Raw genomic sequence first — 23200 nt, 5'->3', positions numbered from 1 at the left:
GTATGGCCACCTTTGTAAGTTGTTACCAGCCTATTGTCAGAATGCCTTGTATGGCTTTGTTCAGATGTCCTTTTTTTTCAGTTGCGTTTGTCTGCTCCACTTTAGGAACAGACAAATAGAAATCATGCAAAACCAGATCCGTTTGATAACTGCTGAAAAGTTTAAGCAGGTGGATCCTACTGATTACTATAGGATCAGTTTTTAGAACGTATGACCAAGCACAGCATGCAGAGCTTTTTCTTCCATTCTAAAAAAAAACAAACAAAAAAAAAAAACAGACGACATGTGAATACCAGATGGACCCCATAATACTCAGTAGCAGTCAGTTTGCAGTACTTGGCAAACGGATCCGTTTTGGTCATGATTCCATCTGTCTGCTCTTAAAACAGAACAGACACACAGCATATCAAAACCGAAATAGGGACAGCGCCTAATTTTTGTCCGTCAATAAACCAGCCTACAGTATGTCATCTGGGTCTCCTGGGAAATTTAAATCCCTCTACTACTTTCCTTTTCAATCACTCTACTTGCAGCGTCTTCAGTAGATCTGTATTGCTTTAATTTATACTGACTTGTTATCCATAAGGGACATATTGTGCTTTCTATCTCTTGTGTCCTGTTTCTAATATCACATTTAGCTAATTAATCCCATTTAAATGTTCTACATAAAATTCCATATTTAATAATTTCTTTAAATAGAGGGAAAAAAGGGCGCCTCTGATTTATTTGGAGATGCAGATGATATTTCTTCAGACAGCGATGGTGAAGAGAAACCACCAACTCCAGGCCAACCAATGGTATGTACCCATAGACATTTAACTGCCAGGCTTCCTTATCCATATAGTGGCTTGCAAAAGTATTGACCCTCCCACCCCCAACTTGGCTTTTTACCTATTTTGTTACATTACAAACTGTGCTTAAATATTTTAGTAATCTGATGTGTTTGAAGCATCAGCACTAAATAGTCAAGTTAGTGAAGTGAGAAAAATATAGGAATAAAACAAATTTATGGGATCAAGTAACTAAAAATTGGCATGTGCATATTTATTCACCTCTTTTGCTATGAATCCCCTAAAAATTTATGGAGGAAGCAATTACCTTCACAAGTCACATGCTCAGTGAGAGGAAGTCCACCTGTGTGCAATCTAAGTGTCACATGGTCTGTCAGTATATACACACCTTTTTTGAAAGGCCACAGAGGCTGCAACACCATTAAGCAAGAGGCACAATTAACCAAACACCATGAAGACCAAGAGGAAAAAAAATATCCCAATCTCTGATGATCCCCAGAGCACCATCAAATCCATTATCATCAAATGGAAAGAACATGGTACCACAACAAACCTGCCAAGAGAGGGCCGCCCACCAAAACTCTCAGCACTGGCAAGGAAAGCATTAATCAAGAGAGGAAGAGACCAAAGGTAACCTTGAGGGAGCTGCAGAGTTCCCAAGCAGAGACTGGAGTATCTGTCCATATGACCAGAATAAGCCGTACACTCCATAGAGGTGGCATTTATGGAAGAGTGGACAGAAAAAAAGCCTTTACTTACACACACAAATTGTAAGGGTCTTTTTGAGTTTGCCAAAAGACATGTACAAGACTCTCCAAATATATGGAGGAAGGTGCTGTGGTCAGATGAGACCAAAATTTAAGTTTTTGGCCACCAAGGTAAACGCTATGTCTGGCACCAAACAAACACAGCTCATCACCCCAAGAACATCATCTCACAGTGAAACATGGTGGTGGCTATGTGTGGGGAATATGAGGTCCATCTTTCTTTGTGGGGGTATCATAATGTGTAGGTGGAGCTGTTGATAAATGTTCAAGGGCTGAATAGCAGGAATGGAATGATTTTGCTGATTTTTAGAAAAGCAGTAAATTATCTGGTTTTGATCAGCTGCTCCTGATAATGCGTCACAATAAGCCCTAACGTGATACCTATTAGCAGTAGTAGCAAGTCAGCAGTCACTTTTCTTTTGCACCAGGTATGATCTTTCTCTCTCCAATGTATAGTAGTGAGTAAGCTGCAGGTGTGGGAATTTTTCACTGTTAACGTGGTTCGGCAGCGGCCAATCAGCGCCGGGGGATTTCTAAAAAAAAGATGGCGGCCGTTAGCGGCTCATCTGCGGGACGGAGCTCAGCGGCGATGCAGCCAGGAGATGACCGGCGCGAGGCGCTCATCTCCCGGCCGGCAACAGCAGAAGGAACCCGACCTCCGGACCCACGTGCGGGACGGAGATGCAGCCGGGAGATGAGCGGTGCGAGGCGCTCATCTCCCGGCCGGTAGCAGCGGAAGGACCGCCGGCGTCGCTGACCTCCATGCGGAAGGGAGGACCGGGGAGCGGCGCTGCGGGTCGGGATACTTCTGCTGCGAGCGCCCGCTCATGTCCCGGGTTCTCGCAGCGGAAGTATCCGCACAGGCAGCGCCGCTCCCCGGTCCTCACCAAGACGATTCGATGATTGGTGGCGGTCTTCGGACCCGACCAATCACTGATCTTACCGCTAAAGTTAAGCACCGCTGTGCTGATTGGTCGCGGGCAGCGTCGGCGACCAATCACCGATTTGGGCGCCAAATTTAAATATCGGCCGCAACCAATCAGCACAGCGGTGTTTAAATGTGGAGCCAAGATCGGTGATTGGTCGCGGCCGATATTTAAATTTGGTGCCCAAATCGGTGATTGGTCTCGGTCAGCGTCCGCGACCAATCAGCACAATAGTGTTTAACTTTGGCGCCAAGATCAGTCATTGATCGCGGGCCAAGACAGCGACCAATCACCGATTTGTGCGTCACTTTTAAATAGCGTCCGCGACCAATTGGATGTCAGCGCCGCTGCCTGTGCGGATACTTCCGCTGCAAGAACCAGGGACATGAGCGGGCGCTCGCAGCAGAAGTATCCCGACCCACAGCGCCGCTCCCCGGTCCTCCCTTCACACCCTAGCCGCTGATGTCCCCACTGTATCCGCATGGTGTTACAAAGGTCCGGAAATTTGTGTTAAAAATCGCTGATTGGTCGCTGGCGCTGCCCGCGACAAATCACCGATTTGGGCGCCAAATTTAAATATCGGCCGCGACCAATCAGCACAGCGGTGTTTAAATGTGGAGCCAAGATCGGTGATTGGTCGCGCTCTCCACACCCGACCAATCAGTGATCTTGGCGCTAAAGTTATACACCGCTCTGATTGGTCGCGGCCGCTGCCCGCAACCAATCACCGATTTGGGCGCCACATTTAAATATCGGCCGCGACCAATCAGCACAGCGGTGTTTAAATGTGGAGCCAAGATCGGTGATTGGTCGCGGCTGATATTTAAATTTGGCGCCCAAATCGGTGATTGGTCGCGGGCAGCGTCTGCGACCAATCACCGATTTTTAACACAAATGTCCGGACCTTTGTAACACCATGCGGATACTGTGGGGACATGAGCGGCTAGGGTGTGAAGGGAGGACTGGGGAGCGGCGCTGACATCCAATTGGTCGCGGACGCTATTTAAAAGTGCCGCACAAATCTGTGATTGGTCGTGGTCTTGGCCCACGACCAATCACGGATCTTGCCGCAAAAGTTAAACACTATGGTGCTGATTGGTCGCGGACGCTGCCCGCGACCAATCACCGATTTGGGCGCCACTTTCAAATATTGGCCGCGACCAATCACCGATCTTGGCTCCACATTTAAACACCGCTGTACTGATTTGGTCGCGGACGCTATTTAAATGTGGCGCCAAAATCGGTGATTGGTCGCGCACAGCGTCGGCGACCAATCAGCACAGCGGTGTTTGAATTTGCCGCTAAGATCGGTGATTGGTCGCGGCCAGCGCCAGCGACCAATCAGCGATTTTTAACACAAATGTCCGGATCTTTGTAACATCATGCGGATACTGTGGGGACATCAGCGGCTAGGGTGTGAAAGGAGGACAGGGGAGCGGCGCTGCGGGTCGGGATACTTCTGCTGCGAGCAGTCGCTCATGTCCCGGGTTCTCGCAGCGGAAGTAGCCGCACAGGCAGCGGTTCTCCCCGGTCCTCACTAATACGATTCCGCTCCCCGCTCCTCACCAATATGATTCGCTGATTGGTCGGGTGTGGAGAGCGCGACCAATCAGTGATCTTGGCGCTAAAGTTATACACCGCTCTGATTGGTCGCGGCCGCTGCCCGCAACCAATCACCGATTTGGGCGCCACATTTAAATAGCGGCCGCGACCAATCACCGATCTTGCCACCACATTTAAACACTGCTGTGCTGATTGGACGCGGACGCCTCCAATCAGCAGTATTGGCGCCAAATTTAAACCTCACTCTGCTGATTGGTCGCAACCACCGGTCGCGACTAATCAGCGATTTTTGGCGCCAAATTTAAACTACGCTCTGCTGATTGGCCGCGACCAGTCAGCAGTATTGGCGCCAAATTTAAACACAGCTCTGCTGATTGCACCCGGTCGGCCGCATACCTATTCTAGAATACCCGATGCATTAGAATCGGGCCACCATCTAGTGTGAATATATTAGCGTATAATACCAAATCACTTGCCAATGAAATGTTATTGGTCATGGATTGGACGTGTATTAGTATTATATGTATATTTGTAATATGTTGCACCAGGAAGACTGATTTACTGACATTTGTTGATTCTCCAGGATGAAGATGGAATGGACCGCGATCATCAGGAAGAGGAACCTGTTCCTGAGACCAGAATAGAAGTAGAGATCCCTAAAGTGAACACAGACCTTGGAAACGACTTGTATTTTGTGAAGCTTCCTAACTTTCTTAGTGTTGAGCCCAGGTAAGGCATATTAAGGGAAACTCTGAAGGATAAATCCCACGATAATTCAAAAGTCCAGTATTCAGATTGTAATGGCTCACATTAATCCCTAAGCTTAGGGCATTGCCCCTTGGTCTTGGGGCAGATGAATTTCTAAGTAGATAACCACAGTATGCTCCATATTGAGTAGTTCTCCCGCATAACCGATGTGTTACTTCTCTACAGCATAGGTGATACTTGTATGATCAGTGAACCCCCACTAATCACCTGGATTGGGTTACTGAACGCAGGGCTTCTCTACATCAGACCTATCGATTTTGAATGGAGCTACAGTCGCTTGTCTGCTACTGCTCCCTTTAACCCCTTAAAGACTGGGCCATTTTTCATTTACACTTCACTTTTTTTCCATCACTTCTTCCAGGAGCTGTAAATTTTTTTTTGTTTTCTTGTCTAAATAGCCATGATGTCTTATTTTTTGCAGGATGAACTGTACTTTTTATTGACACCATTCACTCTACCATGTGATATACAGAGAAACGGATAACAAAAATTCTAACTGCAGTGAATTTGCAATAGAAAACCCCGCACTTCTGTAATTGCTTTTGTGGTTTCTTTTTATAGCATTCATTGTGTAGTGAAAATGACCTGGAATTACAATTTTCCAGGTCAGTACTATTATGGCAATAGCAAACGTGTGTGTATTTGGGTTTATAGAACTATCATTTTTATTGATAGCGTTTTGGGGTAGATACAATGTTTTGATCTCTTCTTCCACTTTTTTTTGAGGAGTTGCGGCAACTCTGACACTTTTCAATTTTTTCTCTTTATAGTTTTTACCAATTGGGTGATTTTTATATTTTGATTATATTTTTTCTATCTTTATTTTTAATAGGGGGAAAATCGAGGATAATTTTAATTATTTTTGTTAATATATTTTTTAAAACCCTTTTTTTACTTTTTATTTATTTGTTAATTTCACTTGGGGACTTGAACCTCCCGATCATCTGATCGCTTATACTATATACTGTAATACACAACGCGATAAATAGTTAAAAATCGGACTCTTAGAATGGTAAATTCAGCTGTCAGAGATTGACAGTGGCATTTAACAGGTTAATAGCAGCAGGCAGAGCTTGGCTTCACCTGCAGCTGTTAGTGTCAGATATTGGCTGAATAAAACAACCATCCTCTGCCAGGAATGGTGTGAGATCATCTCCTGAGTCCACTCCATATACCTGCTTATGATGCAATACATGTATGGCGCTCATTGTTAAAGAGGAACCATCACCAGGTCAATAGTGACCAGTTTTTGCTCTATTTTATTCCCTCTGCTTAGTTTTGTATTTTTGAAACCTGCCATATAGTTCCAGAGATATGGGCGTTTTATTTTGCCCTACTAATTATGGCCTTTACCAAGGAGTGTTGCTCTGAGGATTCTCTGGGGGCGAGTCTTTTGGCTGCTCTCTATTACCCTATGAGCAACTTGAAAGAAAAGGCCTGAAAGAAAAAAAACAAAAAAACAAGGAAGCTATTACAGCTGGGTAAACCTGGTAAATTTTATTAATTCATTAGATAAACAATAAAAGCATCTAAAATGGCAGAGACCCCACAAATCCAGGTAACAGAGACAAAAAATTGATGGCAAGCAGGTACCTGACACCATCCAGGTGGTACAGATATACTCTATATGAGGCTATGTTTTGAAATGTGTACACTCGTGTATTATGCGCAGCTAGCTTAAGTATTAACTACTGTATTTTTCAGACCATAAGACCGTCTTATGGTCCGAACATAAGCTTACCGAATAGTTGCGGTGGTGGTGGAGAGGGATCACAGGGCCCTCCATTTCCTCCCTCAGGAACCCAGCGGCAGCAGAAGTGGTGTGGTGCTGCGGCGCCGATGTCTGGCTGTTGGCGATGAGGTGAGGTAGAGTGGCGAGCGTTGCTTTCCGGTGGCCGCGGCCATCATCCTGAAGCTGCGATCTACAGGAAAATGGGCGCCCCAGCTGGCGCATGCGCAGTCTGGGATCTCGGCGGCCATTTTCCTGTAGATTGCTGCTTCAGGAAGATGTCCGCGTCCACCGGAAAGCAGCGCTCTGCCGACAGCCAGACACCGGCCCCGCAGCACCTCACCTCTTCTGCTGCTGCTGCCGCTGGGTTCCTGATGGAACGGAGGTCCCTTTGATCCTGTTGCTGGAGCACCGCCTTCTCGCACCCAGGGTCCGCAGCATTCCTTCACTTCCACCGGCTTCCTGAAGGACCCTGCCTCCTGTGACCCTCACTCCACCGCCCCCCAGGTAAGATACCGTACCTATTCAGACTATAAGACATACCCCCATATTATAAAAAAAATATTTTTTTCCTATTTTCCACCCCAACATTTGGGGTGCGTCTTATGATCCGAAATATACTTTACCTATACCTCCATTAAGCCTCCCTATGGTGCTATAACCTCATGGTTACTAATTTGCTTTGCATGTATCACTGTCTGTTTGCCATTAATCCTTTCTACTCCTGTTGAGTGCTACTTATCATACTGGCTAGATATCTGTGTTATAACTAGTGATGAGCGATATGTTCTGTTAACCCTTTCGGCGAGTATGCTCAGGCGAGTACCGAGTATCTTCAGCGTACTTGGTGATATGTTTGATTCCCGTGTGCATGATTTGCGACATTTTGACAGCTTTAATACATGTGAGGAATGCTTAAGAAACAAGCATTCCTCAAATGTATTAAAGCTGTCAAAATGTCGCAAATCATGCACACAGGAGTGATTCAAACATATCACAGAGTACGCTGAAGGTACTCGCCCGAGCATACTCGCCGAACGGGTTAACCTAACATACTCACTCATCACTAGTTCTAATACTAGACATACAGTTGCATTATAGCTTCATTATAGCTTATCTATTTATATTCTCTTTATTGTAGCCTTAGTTATTGAATAACCCTGCATGAGGATTTGGATTAATCAATAAAGTACTTGTACGTAGACATCTTGGGATATACATGTATATTTTGTATTTCTGGCACATATTATCAGTGTAAATGTTTTCCATCCTTTTTTTTTTTTTTTTTTTTTGTGGGGCACCATCAATCTGTCCTGTGAATCAGTGCCAAATTTATTCTGTGGGAGGGAAAATCCCTCTGACCCAATTTGTTGTAGAGGTTGTCTCATCAAAATGAAAATCCATCTAATGCTAGAAGATTAAAGTTATTATTTTATGTGGGCCATTTTCAAAAATCAACCCTCTTCTTCATAGAGGGGGTCTCCCACACAGGACCCTCCTCAATTATGTCCATGGGCCTGAATAAGGCAGGTGGACAGGGTTTATCTTTATGAAACTGCCCCTTTAAGAGTTCCTGTAAAGAGCAGCTCGCTCTTGGCAGTCGGCAGATCCCAGCAATTGGCCTGCCATCCGGGAGCTGCCTAGAGAAAGGAGGAACTGTGGTGCATACCTTGCTGTAGATACCTATATAGAGTATGGGAGGAAACCGTATTAATGTGGTGTAAGTGAGGAGAGGCATTATATGACTTTACATGGAGACCTTGTCGGCCTGTAATTCACTTTGTTACATATTCTCATGTGACATTACTATTGGTAAAGTCAGATTTCTTATACTTATGTACATGTTTGTCTTTAGACCCTTTGATCCACAATACTATGAAGATGAGTTTGAAGATGAAGAAATGTTGGATGAAGAAGGCCGAACTAGGCTGAAACTGAAGGTATTTTTCTATTCATCTGGATTTTATTTTTCGTTTTTTTGACTTTTCAAAAGTAAAATATAGAAAAGGCAGATAACATTCAGCTTAAATTTTATAGAGCATAAAAGGAAGTCACAAGAAAATTACAAAAATAAGATTTTCTTCCATTCATGTGTATTTTAATATACGAGTGACATTTTGCTAAGTCGATATATTGAACTAAGATCAAGCTCGTAATAAACATAGTATCAAATAGTTTTTAGTCTTAAAGCAAGAGAAAAAGAAAAGTGTGTGTGTGTGGGGGGAGGGGGTAGGTTGGGTATTAAGGAGGGCAAACGGGTGGCCAGTTACCCACGCACAATGAATGGGGGTATAAAAGTATACTTAAAAGAGCCATGCAGCGAATCGGGGGCCTTCTTTAAAGGAAGTCCAGGAAAACCAGATTTTAGAGTACTGGTCCCAGTCAACGTGATCATGTGCTATGAGTGATTTTGTGTGTTCTATACAATCAAGCTCATTTATCCACTCCTTAGTGGGGGTTATGGCGGATTTCCAATGTCTGGAAATAACTGATTGAGCTGCGGTGAGGAAGAACCGCAGTATATCCTTTATAGTCAAGGAAATAGATCCAGGGAGTAAAGAGAAGTGTGATCTGAGGTGATGGGGGTCAGCCTGTCACTTAAAAGTAAATTTCAAAAATTCCTTGCCAAAATGGCTGTAGGAGGTGATAAGACCACCAGATATGGGTCATTGTGCCAACCTCAGTCCCACATCTCCAACACAGATTGGAGGATGTTGGGAATATTAAATGTAGGAGCTCTGGACATTTGTACAAGCCAGGTAAGATGTTAACATCATCTTGTGAGTCAATGTAAATATCTTGAGGAGATCCGACTCTGACAGAGAAATCTGCAGCTTGTTTTGCCAGGTATCAAGGTATCCAGGAACAACATCTGAGAGGAAGTCACTGAGGATATTGTATAGTAGAGAGATGAGAGGGTGGGGTGGCTAGGATGTGGTTCGACGGAAGGCTCTCATCTGCAGGTACTCCAACCAAGACAAAGACTCCCGTGCACGCCCCTTTTGTAAGGAAGCAAAATGGGGGCGTTTGAGGGCATTAGCTATCACCTGTCCCAATCCGACCCGGTGGGAAGAATGCCAACAGAGGAAGGAGTCTATTCCCATAGTAGGGGGAAACACTGGATTGTCAAAAAGAAAACTGATCTATGAGACAGATTCAGCCATTGTCCCAGAATGTCAGTACTGATTGAGTCAGAGGCAGAAACTCAGAAATTGGAGGTCTAATATGGGAGGGACCCATGTTACAGGACTTTGACGTGGAGAAGAGTTTTTCAGCCTCAACCTATTGTTTGTTGGATTCATTGTATCTCTTGCCTATAATTCTCGATAGAACCCCTTGATAATAACGCTGAATATTAGGTATTCCTGCTCCTCCCTTCAATTTAGGCCTGTTGAGGATGTTAAAGTTAATCTGCAGTTTAACTCTAGAGCGCATGACCATAAAAATCTACACTTAAACATACCTGGGGCCTTTTAGGCCCGTGTGCAAATAATAAATAAATGAACAACTGGAAATGACAAACAACTATATACCTGAGGAATACCTAGAGTTTCAAAATTCTAACTAAAGAAATCTTGCAGAAAATAGAAAACAATTAACAGGGCGGGCCTGCGAGGCCCCAGGTATGCGTTCTAGGGTTAAGTGAACCCCAAACATTTGTTCAATGCTTTTTGGAGATTTTTAAAATAATATTTAGGCATATGTATTGGTACTGTTTGGAACAGATAGAGGAATCGTGGAAGGATATCCATTTTTATTGCATTTATTCTACCAAACCATGACCGTTGGGAACGATTGTAGGATTTCAGGTCTCCATTGAAGCAGCTCTGAGTAGTTAAATGGAAAAAGGTCTGTGCAACTAACTGAGATCTGAATGCCCAGATACTTAATTGCTTTTTGTTGTCTTTTAAAGGGAAAGGAAGATTGAAGGTTATTGACAAGAGCAGATGGGAGGGAGATGTTGAGGGATTCTGATTTTGCGTGGTTCACTTATAGTTTAAGGAATTTTTTTCACAATTTGGGGCTCTCTCAATTAGGTCTGGGAAAGAAATGCTAGGGTTGGCCAGATGCAAAAGAAGGTAATCTGCGTAAAGAGCTAGTTTAAAGTGTTTCTGTTACAATCCTTAGAGCCGAGATGTCGGGAGAGTTACGAAGTGCAAATGCCAGATGTTCTATAACATAAAGTAGGGGAGACAAAGGACAGCCCTGTCTTGTCCCATTTGCAGTTTGGAAAGGGGAGGAGAGAATGCTATTAATGATTATGTGGGGTTGTGATTAGAGATGAGCGGTGTTCGACTAGAACTGTTCGCCAATCTCAAATTCGAGCTGTTTTGGGCGGTGTTCGAGTTGTTCGACGAACCCGAACGATTTGCAAAAAATTCGGCTGTTCGAGGTTATGTTCGATAACTGTTCGTGCACCAAAAGCGTGTCCTGCATGTCTGGTGCTATTTAGAGCACCAATCATGCAGGGATTGTCTGTCACTCACTGTAATGCCACAGCCATGGTGGTTGTGGCATTACAGTGATTGCCCAAATCGATGGGAACAGTGCCAACAGTGAAACATGAAAAGCCGGCAATTCAGCAGCGGCATACACCTGTACCCGACAATTTAGAACCGAAAGAATAGAGCTTCACACATAGATTAGATAGATAGAAACATGTCAGCCACATATATACGAAGTACAGTGAAAGTGCTGCTTACTGTACTTGTCATTTAGCGTAAAGGATTTATCAAAAAAAATATTAGTGTTTTCGTGCACCGTCTCTTTAAAAAAGCCGGCCGGCAATTCAGCATCTGTACCCGACAATTTAGAATAGAAAGAATAGAGAATCACACATAGCTTAGATAGATAGAAACATGTCAGTCACATATATATGAAGTACAGTGATAGTGTTGGTTACTGTACTTGTCATTTAGTATTAAAATAAAGGATTTATTATTAAAAAAATTGGCGTGGGGTTCCCCTTAATTTTAGGCTCTCGCGGAGGTTAAGCAGACGGCTGGGGCAGATGTTTGAAGCCTGGGAAGGGGGTAATACCCACGGAGCTTCCCAGGCTACTAATATCAGCCCCCAGCTGAATACATAGCCTTTACTAGCTATTAAAATGGGGGACCCCCCCAAAAAAATGACGTGGGGTCCCCCCTAATTTAATAGCTAGCAAAGGCTAGGCAGACAGCTGGGGGCTGATATTAATAGCCCAGGAAGGGAGCCATGAATATTGGCCCCCTCCCAGGCTAGAAACACCAGCCGTCAGCCGCCCCAGAAATGGCGCATTCATAGGATGCGCCAATTCTGGCACTTAGCCTCGCTCTTCCACACTGCCCTGGTGCGGTGGCAGGGGGTAATAGGGTTGGGGTTGATGTCAGCTTATAATGCCAGCTGACATCAAGCCCAGGTTAGTAATGGAGAGGCGTCTATAAGACACCCCCATTACTAACCCCATAGTCAAAGTTAAAAAAAACACAAACACCCAGAATAAAGTCCTTTAATTGAAATAAAGACACAATCCTTTATTGTTCTAAATTAAACCATACTTACCGTCACGCCCATTCCAGCTGAAGCCAACGATCTCCTGCAATAAAAGAAAAATAATAAAGCAACCTCATCCTTACCTTTCCATGGTACCCACGACAGCTTCAGCTCTGCTACATCGAGATGACAGGCTGGACCGCAGCAGAACGCTGCCATCCAGCCTCTCATCCCGCAGACACTGAGAAGCGCAGGCTTGCTTGCGCTGCTCAGCGTCTCTCTGTGACGACATCCAGATGAGCCGAGTTCATGTCCAATGAACTCGGCTCACCTCATGCACGTCACTGACAGCGTGGGAAAATTCTCACGCTGAAGCGGTGAGTGCAGGAGAATTCTCCCACGCTGTCAGTGACGTGCATAAGGTGAGCTCATGTCCAATGAACTCAGCTCACCTCCTGCACGTCACTGACAGCGTGGGAAAATTCTCACGCTGAAGCGCTGAGTGCAGGAGAATTTTCCCACGCTGTCAGTGACGTGCATGAGGTGAGCCGAGTTCATTGGACAATAACTCGGCTCATCTGGATGCCCTCACAGAGAGACACTGTGGAGCGCAAGCAAGCCTGCGCTTCTCAGTGTCTGCGGGATGACAGGATGGATGGCAGCGTTCTGCTGCGGTCCAGCCTGTCATCTCGATGTAGCAGAGCTGAAGCTGTCGTGGGAACCATGGAAAGGTAAGGATGAGGTTGCTTTATTATTTTTCTTTTATTGCAGGAGATCGTTGGCTTCAGCTGGAATGGGCGTGATGGTAAGTATGGTTTAATTTAGAACAATAAAGAATTGTGTGTTTATTTCAATTAAAGGACTTTTTTCTGGGTGTTGTGTTTTTTTTAAATACTTTACTAGAAATTCATGGTGGTCATGTCTAATATTGGCGTGACCCCATGAATTTCGGGCTTAGGGCCAGCTGATAATGCCAAGCTGGCCCTAACCCCTTTATTACCCAGTGAGCCACCGCATCAGGGCCCTGGATGAGTTGGGTACAGCGCCAGAAGATGGCGCTTCTATGAACGCGCCATTTTCCGGGGTGGCTGCGGACTGCAATTTGCAGCGGGGGTGGCCCAGAAAGCTTGGGCCTCCCTGCGCTGCGGATTCCAGCCCCCAGCTGCCTAGTTGTACCTGGCTGGACACAAAAACAGGGCGAAGCCCCACGTCAATTTTCTTTAAATTATTTCATGAAATAATTAAGAAAAAAAGGGCTTCCCTATATTGTTGTGTCCGGCCAGGTACAAATAGGCAGCTGGTGGTTGGGGGCAGCCCGTTCCTGCCTGCTGTACCTGGCTGGACACAAATATAGTGCGAAGCCCCACGTCAATTTTTTTAAAATTATTTCATGAATTTCCTGAAATAATTTAAAAAAATTGAAGTGGGGCTTCGCACTATATTAGTGTCCAGCCAGGTACAGCAGGCAGGAACGGGCTGCCCCCATCCACCAGCTGCCTATTTGTACCTGGCCGGACACAACAATATAGGGAAGCCCTTTTTTTCTTAATTATTTCATGAATTTCATGAAATAATTAAAAAAAAAGTACGTGGGGCTTCGCCCTATTTTTGTGTCCAGCCAGGTACAACTAGGTAGCTGGGGGCTGGAATCTGCAGCGCAGGGAGGCCCAAGCTTTCTGGGCCCCCCCCCGCTACAAATTGCAGTCCGCAGCCACCCCGGAAAATGGCGCGTTCATAGAAGCGCCATCTTCTGGCGCTGTACCCAACTCATCCAGGGCCCTGGTGCGGTGGCTCACTGGGTAATAAAGGGGTTAGGGCCAGCTTGGTATTATCAGCTGGCCCCAAGCCCAAAATTCATGGGGTCACGCCAGTATTAAACATGACCGCCATGAATTTCTAGTAAAGTATTTAAAAAAAACACAACACCCAGAATAAAGTCCTTTAATTGAAATAAAGACACAATTCTTTATTGTTCTAAATTAAACCATACTTACCATCACACCCATTCCAGCTGAAGCCAACGATCTCCTGCAATAAAAGAAAAATAATAAACCAACCTCATCCTTACCTTTCCATGGTTCCCACGACAGCTTCAGCTCTGCTACATCGAGATGACAGGCTGGACCGCAGCAGAACGCTGCCATCCAGTCTGTCATCCCGCAGACACTGAGAAGCGCAGGCATGCTTGCGCTCCTCACTGTCTCGCTGTGACGGCATAAAGATGAGCCGAGGTCATGTCCAATGAACTCGGCTCACCTCATGCACGTCACTGACAGCGTGGGAAAATTCTCACGCTGAAGCGCTGAGTGCAGGAGAATTCTCCCACGCTGTCAGTGACGTGCAGGAGGTGAGCTGAGTTCATTGGACATGAACTCGGCTCATCTGGATGTCGTCACAGAGAGACGCTGAGCAGCGCAAGCAAGCCTGCTCTTCTCAGTGTCTGCGGGATGAGAGGCTGGATGGCAGCGTTGGTCCAGCCTGTCATCTCGATGTAGCAGAGCTGAAGCTGTCGTGGGAACCATGGAAAGGTAAGGATGAGGTTGCTTTATTATTTTTCTTTTATTGCAGGAGATCGTTGGCTTCAGCTGGAATGGGCGTGATGGTAAGTATGGTTTAATTTAGAACAATAAAGGATTGTGTCTTTATTTCAATTAAAGGACTTTATTCTGGGTGTTTGTGTTTTTTTTAACTTTGACTATGGGGTTAGTAATGGGGGTGTCTTATAGACGCCTCTCCATTACTAACCTGGGCTTGATGTCAGCTGGCATTATAAGCTGACATCAACCCCAACCCTATTACCCCCTGCCACCGCACCAGGGCAGCGTGGAAGAGCGAGGCTAAGTGCCAGAATTGGCGCATCCTATGAATGCGCCATTTCTGGGGCGGCTGACGGCTGGTGTTTCTAGCCTGGGAGGGGGCCAATATTCATGGCTCCCTTCCTGGGCTATTAATATCAGCCCCCAGCTGTCTGCCTAGCCTTTGCTAGCTATTAAATTAGGGGGGACCCCACGTCATTTTTTTGGGGGGGTCCCCCATTTTAATAGCTAGTAAAGGCTATGTATTCAGCTGGGGGCTGATATTAGTAGCCTGGGAAGCTCCGTGGGTATTACCCCCTTCCCAGGCTTCAAACATCTGCCCCAGCCGTCTGCTTAACCTCCGCTAGAGCCTAAAATTAAGGGGAACCCCACGCCAATTTTTTTAATAATAAATCCTTTATTTTAATACTAAATGACAAGTACAGTAACCAACACTATCACTGTACTTCATATATATGTGACTGACATGTTTCTATCTATCTAATCTATGTGTGAAGCTCTATTCTTTCTGTTCTAAATTGTCGGGTACAGATGCTGAATTGCCGGCCGGCTTTTTTAAAGAGACGGTGCATGAAAACACTAATATTTTTTTTAATAAATCCTTTACACTAAATGACAAGTGCAGTAACCAACACTGTCACTGTGCTTCTTATATGTGTGACTGACATGTTTCTATCTATCTAATCTATGTGTGATGCTCTATTCCTTCTTGTCTAAATTGTCGGGTACCGGTGTATGCCGCTGCTGAATTTGCCGGCCGGCTTTTTTAAAGAGAGTGTCTTCTGAGCAGTTTGTCAGCTTTTGGACACCTTTGCAGGTGTTTTCTATGTGTTTCTATGTGTTTTTGTTTGCCTGCCATTGGTTTTAACGGTGTTCGACGGTGTTCTAAGGTGTTCGACGAACAGTTCGACGAACAGTTCCTCGAACATCCCGGTGTTCGACGAACCGAACCGAACCCGAACCCTACGGGGGTGGCTCAACACTAGTTGTGATAAAGGGAGAAAACTCCCCATCATGTAATCCTTAATGCCTAGTTGGTTCAGGGCTGAACATAAAGGTGCAGTCTACCCAATTGAACGCTTTCTCAGCATCAATTGAGAGTATACAGGCAGGTGTTCCAAGACACTGTATGGTGGAAGTGTGGAGAAGGGCCTTATTCCTATTGTCACAAGCTTCTCTGTTGGACAAATCCTGCTTTGTCGGTGTGAATAGATTTGGGAAGAAGGGGACCCAAGCGATTAGCATTGAGTTTGGCAAAGACTTTGACATCTACAGTAACCCTTCCAGGGTTTAAGGATGACTGAGATAGTGGTAGACAATATTTGAAGGGTAAACGGGCAACTAAAAATTATGTTAAAGGTTTTAGTCATAAAAGGGACTAACTCTGAACTAAATAGTTTGTAAAAATTAGTAGGAAAGCCATCGAGCCTGGGGTTTTTCCATTGGGCAAGGCATTTATGGCTGCTAGTACTTCTTGTTCCGTGAAAGGATCATCTAAGTAGGAGGACTCCTGGTCAGTCAGGGGAAAAGGAGAATTTTTGCTATGTGTGAGTCAACCCTTGTCTGAAAGTCCAGAAGAAACATGTCGGACAAGGTTCCCCTCAAATTGTATAGGGATTCGTAGTAATTGCGGAAAACCCCGACAATTTCCTGAGAATTATGGAGGGGCTTTCCCTTGGGAGGTTTAATGTAGGGATGAAGGTGGAGGGAATACGAGGATTGAGAAATATAACATTTCTAGGTTTATTGGAGAATTTATAGAAGAATTTCCGTATGCGATTAATCACGATGACGGGTGGAGGCCAAATCCAATAGGGACCTAAGTTCTGTTCTTGCATTTAAAAGCTCAGCAAGAGTCTGAGGGTCTTTGTTTTGTTTGTGGTCCACTTCTAAATGTTGAATGAGGGATGTTAAGCTTACTATTTTGAAGGATGTGTTTTTTTTTTTTTTTTTTTTTTTTTGCTGTTTTTTTTGACCCTGGAACACTGATGAATAACTGTTCCCCTGATAACTTTTTTTTGTTCCCACTGAATTGAGAGGCATAGTCTCATTTGTAGTGAAGTATGAAGTCAGAAATGGCTGTTTTAACAGCCAGTTGAGAGGTGGGATCTTTTAAGGAGGGATCGAGTCAGGGATAGTAAGGGACAAGAAGATCGGGGCATGGTGAGACCAGACCATAGAGTCAATGTTTGTGACCGGGTTGTAAGGGAGCAGGTGATGGCTAAGTAGAAAGAGATTTATTCTGCTGTATGAGTTATGTACAGAGGAGTAATGGGTGTAATCTCGTACCTTTTGGATTGAGTAGACGCCTGCTATCAACTAGTTACATTTAGAGGAGTTTGGATTTTTAAGGCTGCAATGTGCGCCATGGGAATAGGGGACCTGGCCGAAGAGGAAGCCAAGATATGGTCTAGGGTGAAATTGAAATCGCCACCGATGATGATTGAGCCCTCTGCAAAGTTGGTGAATAAGTTAAAGTATGACCTACAGTTGCGAATCTGGTCCTGATTAGGGAGATAAAAATTCACAATTTAAGAACTGTCAGATACGGGTTTTGAGAAAGAGAGGCAGCGACCATTTGGATGGGATTCAGATACCATTACACTCACTGGTAAAGATTTGTCTAAAGCTATATTGACCTCTTTGGACTTAGAATGAGGGTTGACACTGAAACGAATGCGTGTAATATCTGTGTTTCAAGTGCAGGTATATGGTCTGACCTAAAATGCTTTTCCTGTGGCAGAACTACATATATCCGTTTTTTTTGTTTTGTTCATATGATACAGGATCTGAGATATTTATCTGGGAGGATAAAGCCGCTAACATTAAGGGAACACAGGTTTAGGGAGGCCATTTTGGGGGAGGGTAGGAGAAAGAAGGGGGGGGGAATTAATAGGGGAGATATAGGAAGAAGAAAAAAATGGAAGTAGGAGAGAGCCAAAAAGAATTAAAGGAGAGGCCTCCTTTAAGTTGGTCCCCGGCTACTAGGCACAGGGATGGCAATAAGAGACAAAAACAAAGGTAAAACCTTCGTATTGGGTTGTAAGAACACTCCCTATTGGGGGATTTTACTGGAACTATGAAACTTCTCCCTCAGCCAGAGCTCACCTGCCCATGGCAAAGAGAATCTGTACATACAATGTGTGGGAAGAGAGGGAGATAACTGTAGTGAGTTACTATGAGAGGAGAACCGTTACACAGAAGTAAACATAATCTTGTGTCAATAAGTTATTGTAGTACATGAAGTATTAGTTAAGCAAAATTGAATCAACGATCAAATATACAACCAGATATATTGCAACAATGCAGGTGGTATCTTAATCTGTATAAGGGTGGGGAGTTTGAGGGTATTTTGGCACCTGCAAAAAGAAGAACATAATGGAGGCTACAGCAGTCCCTGTTTTTCGACGTGGGTTTGATACGTCCAGGGAAGAAGACTGTGGAGATTTTGAGGGGGGTGTAGGGGTGTCGAGAACCTCTTTAGCTTCCGTGACCATTGCATACAATCAATAGCAAGGTGAGAATGAAGGTGTAGATGTAAAGAGCAACTTCATCTTCCTCGATTTTAAAGCAAAGGAATACATGAGATAGTAGTCAGGTACCATCTGGAGGATCATTTTGGAGCTACTAGATCCTCTGCCTCCGAGTAGATAGATTTCTAGTGAGGGGTCTTGCCTTGTGGCGTGAGGCCCGCTAAGGAAGAGGTGGTGTAAAAAGCCAATTTGAGATTGGGAACATAGGAAGGTCCAGCTCTGCGGTGAAGTCTGAGAGATCAGATGGTGATCGCAAGATGAGTGTTAAAGGTCCTTTGCGAAATTGAAGTTGAAATGGGTATCTTCAAGAATATGCTATGTTTTCCCCACGCAGCATTTCTAATAAAGGGCGTAAAGCTCTGTGTTTAGCTAAGGTTGTGCGGGAGAAATCAGTGAGGAGTTGTAATGGGAACCCATCAAATTCAGCTGCATCTTTTTGTCCCAAGCTTTCTGCATAATGTCCTCCTTAAGCTGGAAAAAGTGGATCCTGCAAATAACATCACAAGGTCTTGCCAAGTGTGTGATGGACCCTGTTGATCTTGATAGGAGTTCCAGGAGGCTGTGCCAATATGGAGTTGAGTGAGTCCTGTAGTGTAAGGATCAAGTCTTGTGATCCAGTAGCCTCTGGTAGAACACGGAGACTGGTATTTCTTCTGTTCTTGTTTTCGGTCTCATCTGCCATATGAAACAGAAGTTGTATATGATGTGAATGTTTGTCAATCACTTGTTGCTGACTACTTTGTTGTAGATATAGATGTTGAGTTGAGGATTCTAAGGACTGGACTGTGTTGTTTAGAAAGCTTAAGTCCTCTGAGGGCACGAATCTCCATTTTTGCAGGCACTGTACGTAGATTGAATCTGTTGGAGGGGATGTCTGAGGTCCTGGCCAGGTTCAGGGGTAGAGGGAAGGGGGCAGTCGTGACTCGTACTCTGGGCTCCAGGAGTTCCCTCTGCATCTGCCATGACAGGGCGCCCAGAGCATCTGGGTGGAAGCGTTGGTTCGGTGAGGAATTGTTTATTATCACCTTTTGGTTACTTGGAGTGGGCCTGGAAAGTGCCTGAGAACGTAGTCCAGTTCCAGATTTCCCCTGCATTAGAGTACTTGAAGTGGCAACTTGACTCTAATAACGGAACTCTCACAGCATTACGTCCGATAAGCGCCATAGCCAGGCCAAGCCCCGTTGTTTTTTTATTTTTAAAGTAAGACACCAACAAATATAATTGATTTTTAATATAAAAAGTAAGTATATAAAGGATATAGTCTTGGTCTACATGTGCACAGAGAATACACAGATCGGTTGTAGTTACATGACTTGTGAATTTTAGAGTTGGCCTTTGACGCCTTTGAGTGATTCTAGTGATGGGTAAAGTTTGGTATCAGGGAAGGTATTCATTTAGCCCCCCCCCCGTCCTGTCATTAGATGATAGGTGCCATTTTCCCCTGCCGGCACATATGTGGGTGATCAGTGTGTGTATTTTAAACAAAATAAAATCTTTGCTCTCTGTATTTGACTGCCCAGCTCATTAGTCTTCCTTCGCTGTATTCTATGCCCTCCATTTGTAAGACCAATACAAGGTAGCATGTCCGTGATGGTAATAATTGTGTATTCTTTCTTACAAATAGGTAGAAAATACGATCAGGTGGAGAACACGCAAGGACGAGGAGGGAAGCGACATCAGGGAGAGTAATGCACGTATTGTGAAATGGTCTGATGGGAGGTAAGCGTCAGGATGTTCGTGTTCCTCTGCTTGCATTTGGTGACTGGCCTTTTGCATAATGTTTTGCCTTTTTTCTCGCAGTATGTCCTTACACTTGGGTAATGAAGTATTTGATGTCTACAAAGCTCCATTACAAGGAGACCACAACCATCTTTTTATCAGACAAGGAACAGGTTTACAAGGTCAGGCTGTATTCAAGACCAAGCTGACATTCAGGTAATATACTTTTAGCATATTTTGTACTTTTCCATGTTTGTTAGGGTTTTTAACACACGCAAACTTTCTTCAGCCAGGGTTGACAACATGGACCATATTTATGAAACCTTGTGCACTTGTAATATGAGAAATATACAAGTGCACAAGGTTTCATAAATACGGTCCAAGCTCCATTCAACCATGTGTCACTTATTAAGCTGTTTTCTGTTTACTTACAGTGAAGGTTTTATCACCAGGGCATTATCATTGCTGTGACTATCTGCCATGTGCCTCCTGGTCGGACTCTGCCCCCCCCTGCTATGATAAGCGGCTCACTGTCAATAGACTATGTACATAGAGAGCTGTGGTGTGGGTGGGGTTAGTTTTCTCAGCTCTGCTTAATTCTACATTTAAGAACTGATTGTGTCATATCTGCTGCACCCAGTAAACAAAGTGATGCATTGCTGGATTCAGGGTCTCTTTTCCTACATCATGCTGCTCTCAGATGAGATAGCAAAAACCTGTTGACAAATTCCCTTTAATAGGGTAACTCTAGTAATGCTGAGGGAGTAAATTTTATCTGATTTCATGTGGAGGGATATAAATGATTTTTCCCCCCTAGTTTCTGTATGTATCAGACATTAAAAATTAAAAAAAATGTACTGGGTTTTTCTGCCTTAAAAGCATTGTTTCTAATCCTTGATGAACCAATGCATATGGCCCCCATTGGAGCATTTTACATGTAGAGTATGGAAACTGCTCATGTAAAGCCAGGTCTGATAGAGAACTGCTGAATAACTTTTCAGGGTTGTCTTCTATGGAGGTCTTTACTATATGCCCCCTAGACATGTGATCTAAATAGTACAGCAATTTCTCACCCCTTGGTATACAGCTATTCTGTCGGTAGACATATTGGTATCGAATACAAAGTCAAAACTCTGTTACAGTCCAGTTCTAGCTATTAAAAGCAATAAAACAAAGTAATCTAATATATGCATCTTTATTATCCCTCAGACCTCATTCCACAGACAGCGCCACTCACAGGAAGATGACCCTGTCCCTTGCAGACAGATGTTCTAAGACTCAGAAGATCAGGATTCTTCCAATGGCAGGACGTGATCCAGAGTCTCAGAGGACAGAAATGATTAAGGTAAAATATGTGACCTTCTATGTGTTAGGGCTTATAATTAGCATTGTTTTGTAAAATGACATGTAATCATCAGAAATATACAGGCCCTTTACCCGTCTCATTGTATGCAGAACTGATATTCGAGGACCTGATACAGATTACGCATTACCTTATTATATAGCTGCCCCTACATAACCCATAAGCTTCATGGGAACCTAAGGCTACCAGACTTGTAACCCATAAATCCTGAATCCACTGTTGCAAATATCCTACCACAGGCATGGACAGACCCTAGAAGCTTTCTATAGAACTAAAACATTTTCTCTTTTTCACGTAGAAAGAAGAAGAGCGGCTAAGGGCTTCAATCCGCAGAGAGTCACAGCAGCGTAGAATCAAGGAAAAGCAGCACCAACGTGGCCTGAGTGCAAATTACCTGGAGCCTGACCGCTATGATGATGATGACGAAGGAGAAGAGGCAATCAGCCTGGCTGCGATCAAGAACCGATATAAGGGAGGGAGAGGTAAATAAACTTTGATGTCCCATCTGTACTTTGGAAGTTTTAGTCACTCTGCTTTTACAACACACGTCCACCAGGAGGCATTGTGGAGTTTCTGAATGACAGGAATGTATCGTTATTGTGCTTGTACGGACACCGCAGCTTTAAATTAATAAATACAGTGCAATGTCAAGTATTTTCCAAGTTTCTAATTTGATACACTTCTGTAGTACTAGATAATCACGTGCTGTTTTACTCGTGCTGTAGTGTTATTTGAATGTGGAATTATATTGAGCCTTGACATGCTTTACAGAGGAAAGGGCCCGGATCTACTCATCCGACAGTGATGAAGGTTCAGACGATGACAAAGCTCAGAGACTACTGAAGGCAAAGAAACTGGACAGTGATGAGGAGGTGAGTCCAGGACGGTCATGTAGACAAGCTGGATTACATACTTTCTAATGCCCAGGAACTATTTATCACTAAAGTCAAAGATCATCGGTCTGTAGTCATCTTATATGGTCAGTGCATGCTTTATTTGATGCCTCACTGTCAGCAAGCCTTACATAGCCCATAATATCCAGCATGTAACAATTCACATGAGCCCATCTGTATATGAGCGGTAACAAGTGTCAGCAGCACAAACACTTATCACACTGCAAACTATTGAACTGACTGATTGCAATAGCAGCTTTCAGAGTAATTGTGACTTTATCATTGTAGTCTTTCTAAAATGAGCAATAACAATCAAATGTCCTGTACTCGGATTCATCAGAAAGTGTCTGATATATGTGATTATTACAATGTCTTTCTCATGTCTAGGAGGGAGAACCATCAAAGAAGAGGAAGGCGGATGATGAAGACAAAGCCAACAAAAAGCCCAAGAAATACGTCATAAGTGATGAGGAGGATGAAGATGAGGACTTGTAACATGCGTATATATATTTTTCATGCTGTACATAGTTTGGATTCTGTTCATTGAAATAAATTTACCAAATACAACGGTCCTTACATGATTACACTAATTTGGTACATCATAAAACTGCATCTCTGTTTTACTCTCCATCTATCGGGATCTGATGTAGAATTAAAGGGGTTGTCCCCTTTCAGATAATGTTCTGTCCTGGCTGCAGTTTGTTAAAAAATAAATCGTACTGTACTCTCTCTCCCCGAGTCCACAGGGGAGTCTCTGCCGCTATTCTAGGGCTGATTAAGTGTGTTGGTAACCTGACGTAAAAAAATGCTGTTAATCTGTAGGTTAATGGCGTTCTAAAGCCCTGCGGCTGCTGCACCGA

General features: G+C 44.1%; 1 protein-coding gene across 1 annotated transcript in view; it reads left to right on the top strand.

The window, feature by feature from the left end:
• The window catches only part of LEO1 (LEO1 homolog, Paf1/RNA polymerase II complex component), a 28591-nt gene extending 5679 nt beyond the window's left edge, over positions 1–22912 (top strand). The window contains exons 4-12 of the mRNA XM_073653036.1: positions 700–797; positions 4631–4776; positions 8400–8484; positions 19990–20084; positions 20166–20300; positions 21294–21429; positions 21746–21929; positions 22219–22319; positions 22728–22912. Coding sequence (XP_073509137.1) covers positions 700–797; positions 4631–4776; positions 8400–8484; positions 19990–20084; positions 20166–20300; positions 21294–21429; positions 21746–21929; positions 22219–22319; positions 22728–22835 — 1088 coding nt within the window. The 3' untranslated portion in view covers positions 22836–22912. The remainder of the gene's footprint in view (positions 1–699; positions 798–4630; positions 4777–8399; positions 8485–19989; positions 20085–20165; positions 20301–21293; positions 21430–21745; positions 21930–22218; positions 22320–22727) is intronic.
• Positions 22913–23200: the final 288 nt, after the last annotated feature.

The sequence above is a fragment of the Phyllobates terribilis genome, unplaced genomic scaffold (genome assembly GCF_046119375.1).
Source record: "Phyllobates terribilis strain yellow unplaced genomic scaffold, ASM4611937v1 Scaffold_11__3_contigs__length_659146591, whole genome shotgun sequence".
NCBI lineage: Eukaryota > Metazoa > Chordata > Amphibia > Anura > Dendrobatidae > Phyllobates > Phyllobates terribilis.
Note: the sequence above shows the minus strand (reverse complement) of the source record. Positions and strands in the feature narration are given on the sequence as shown.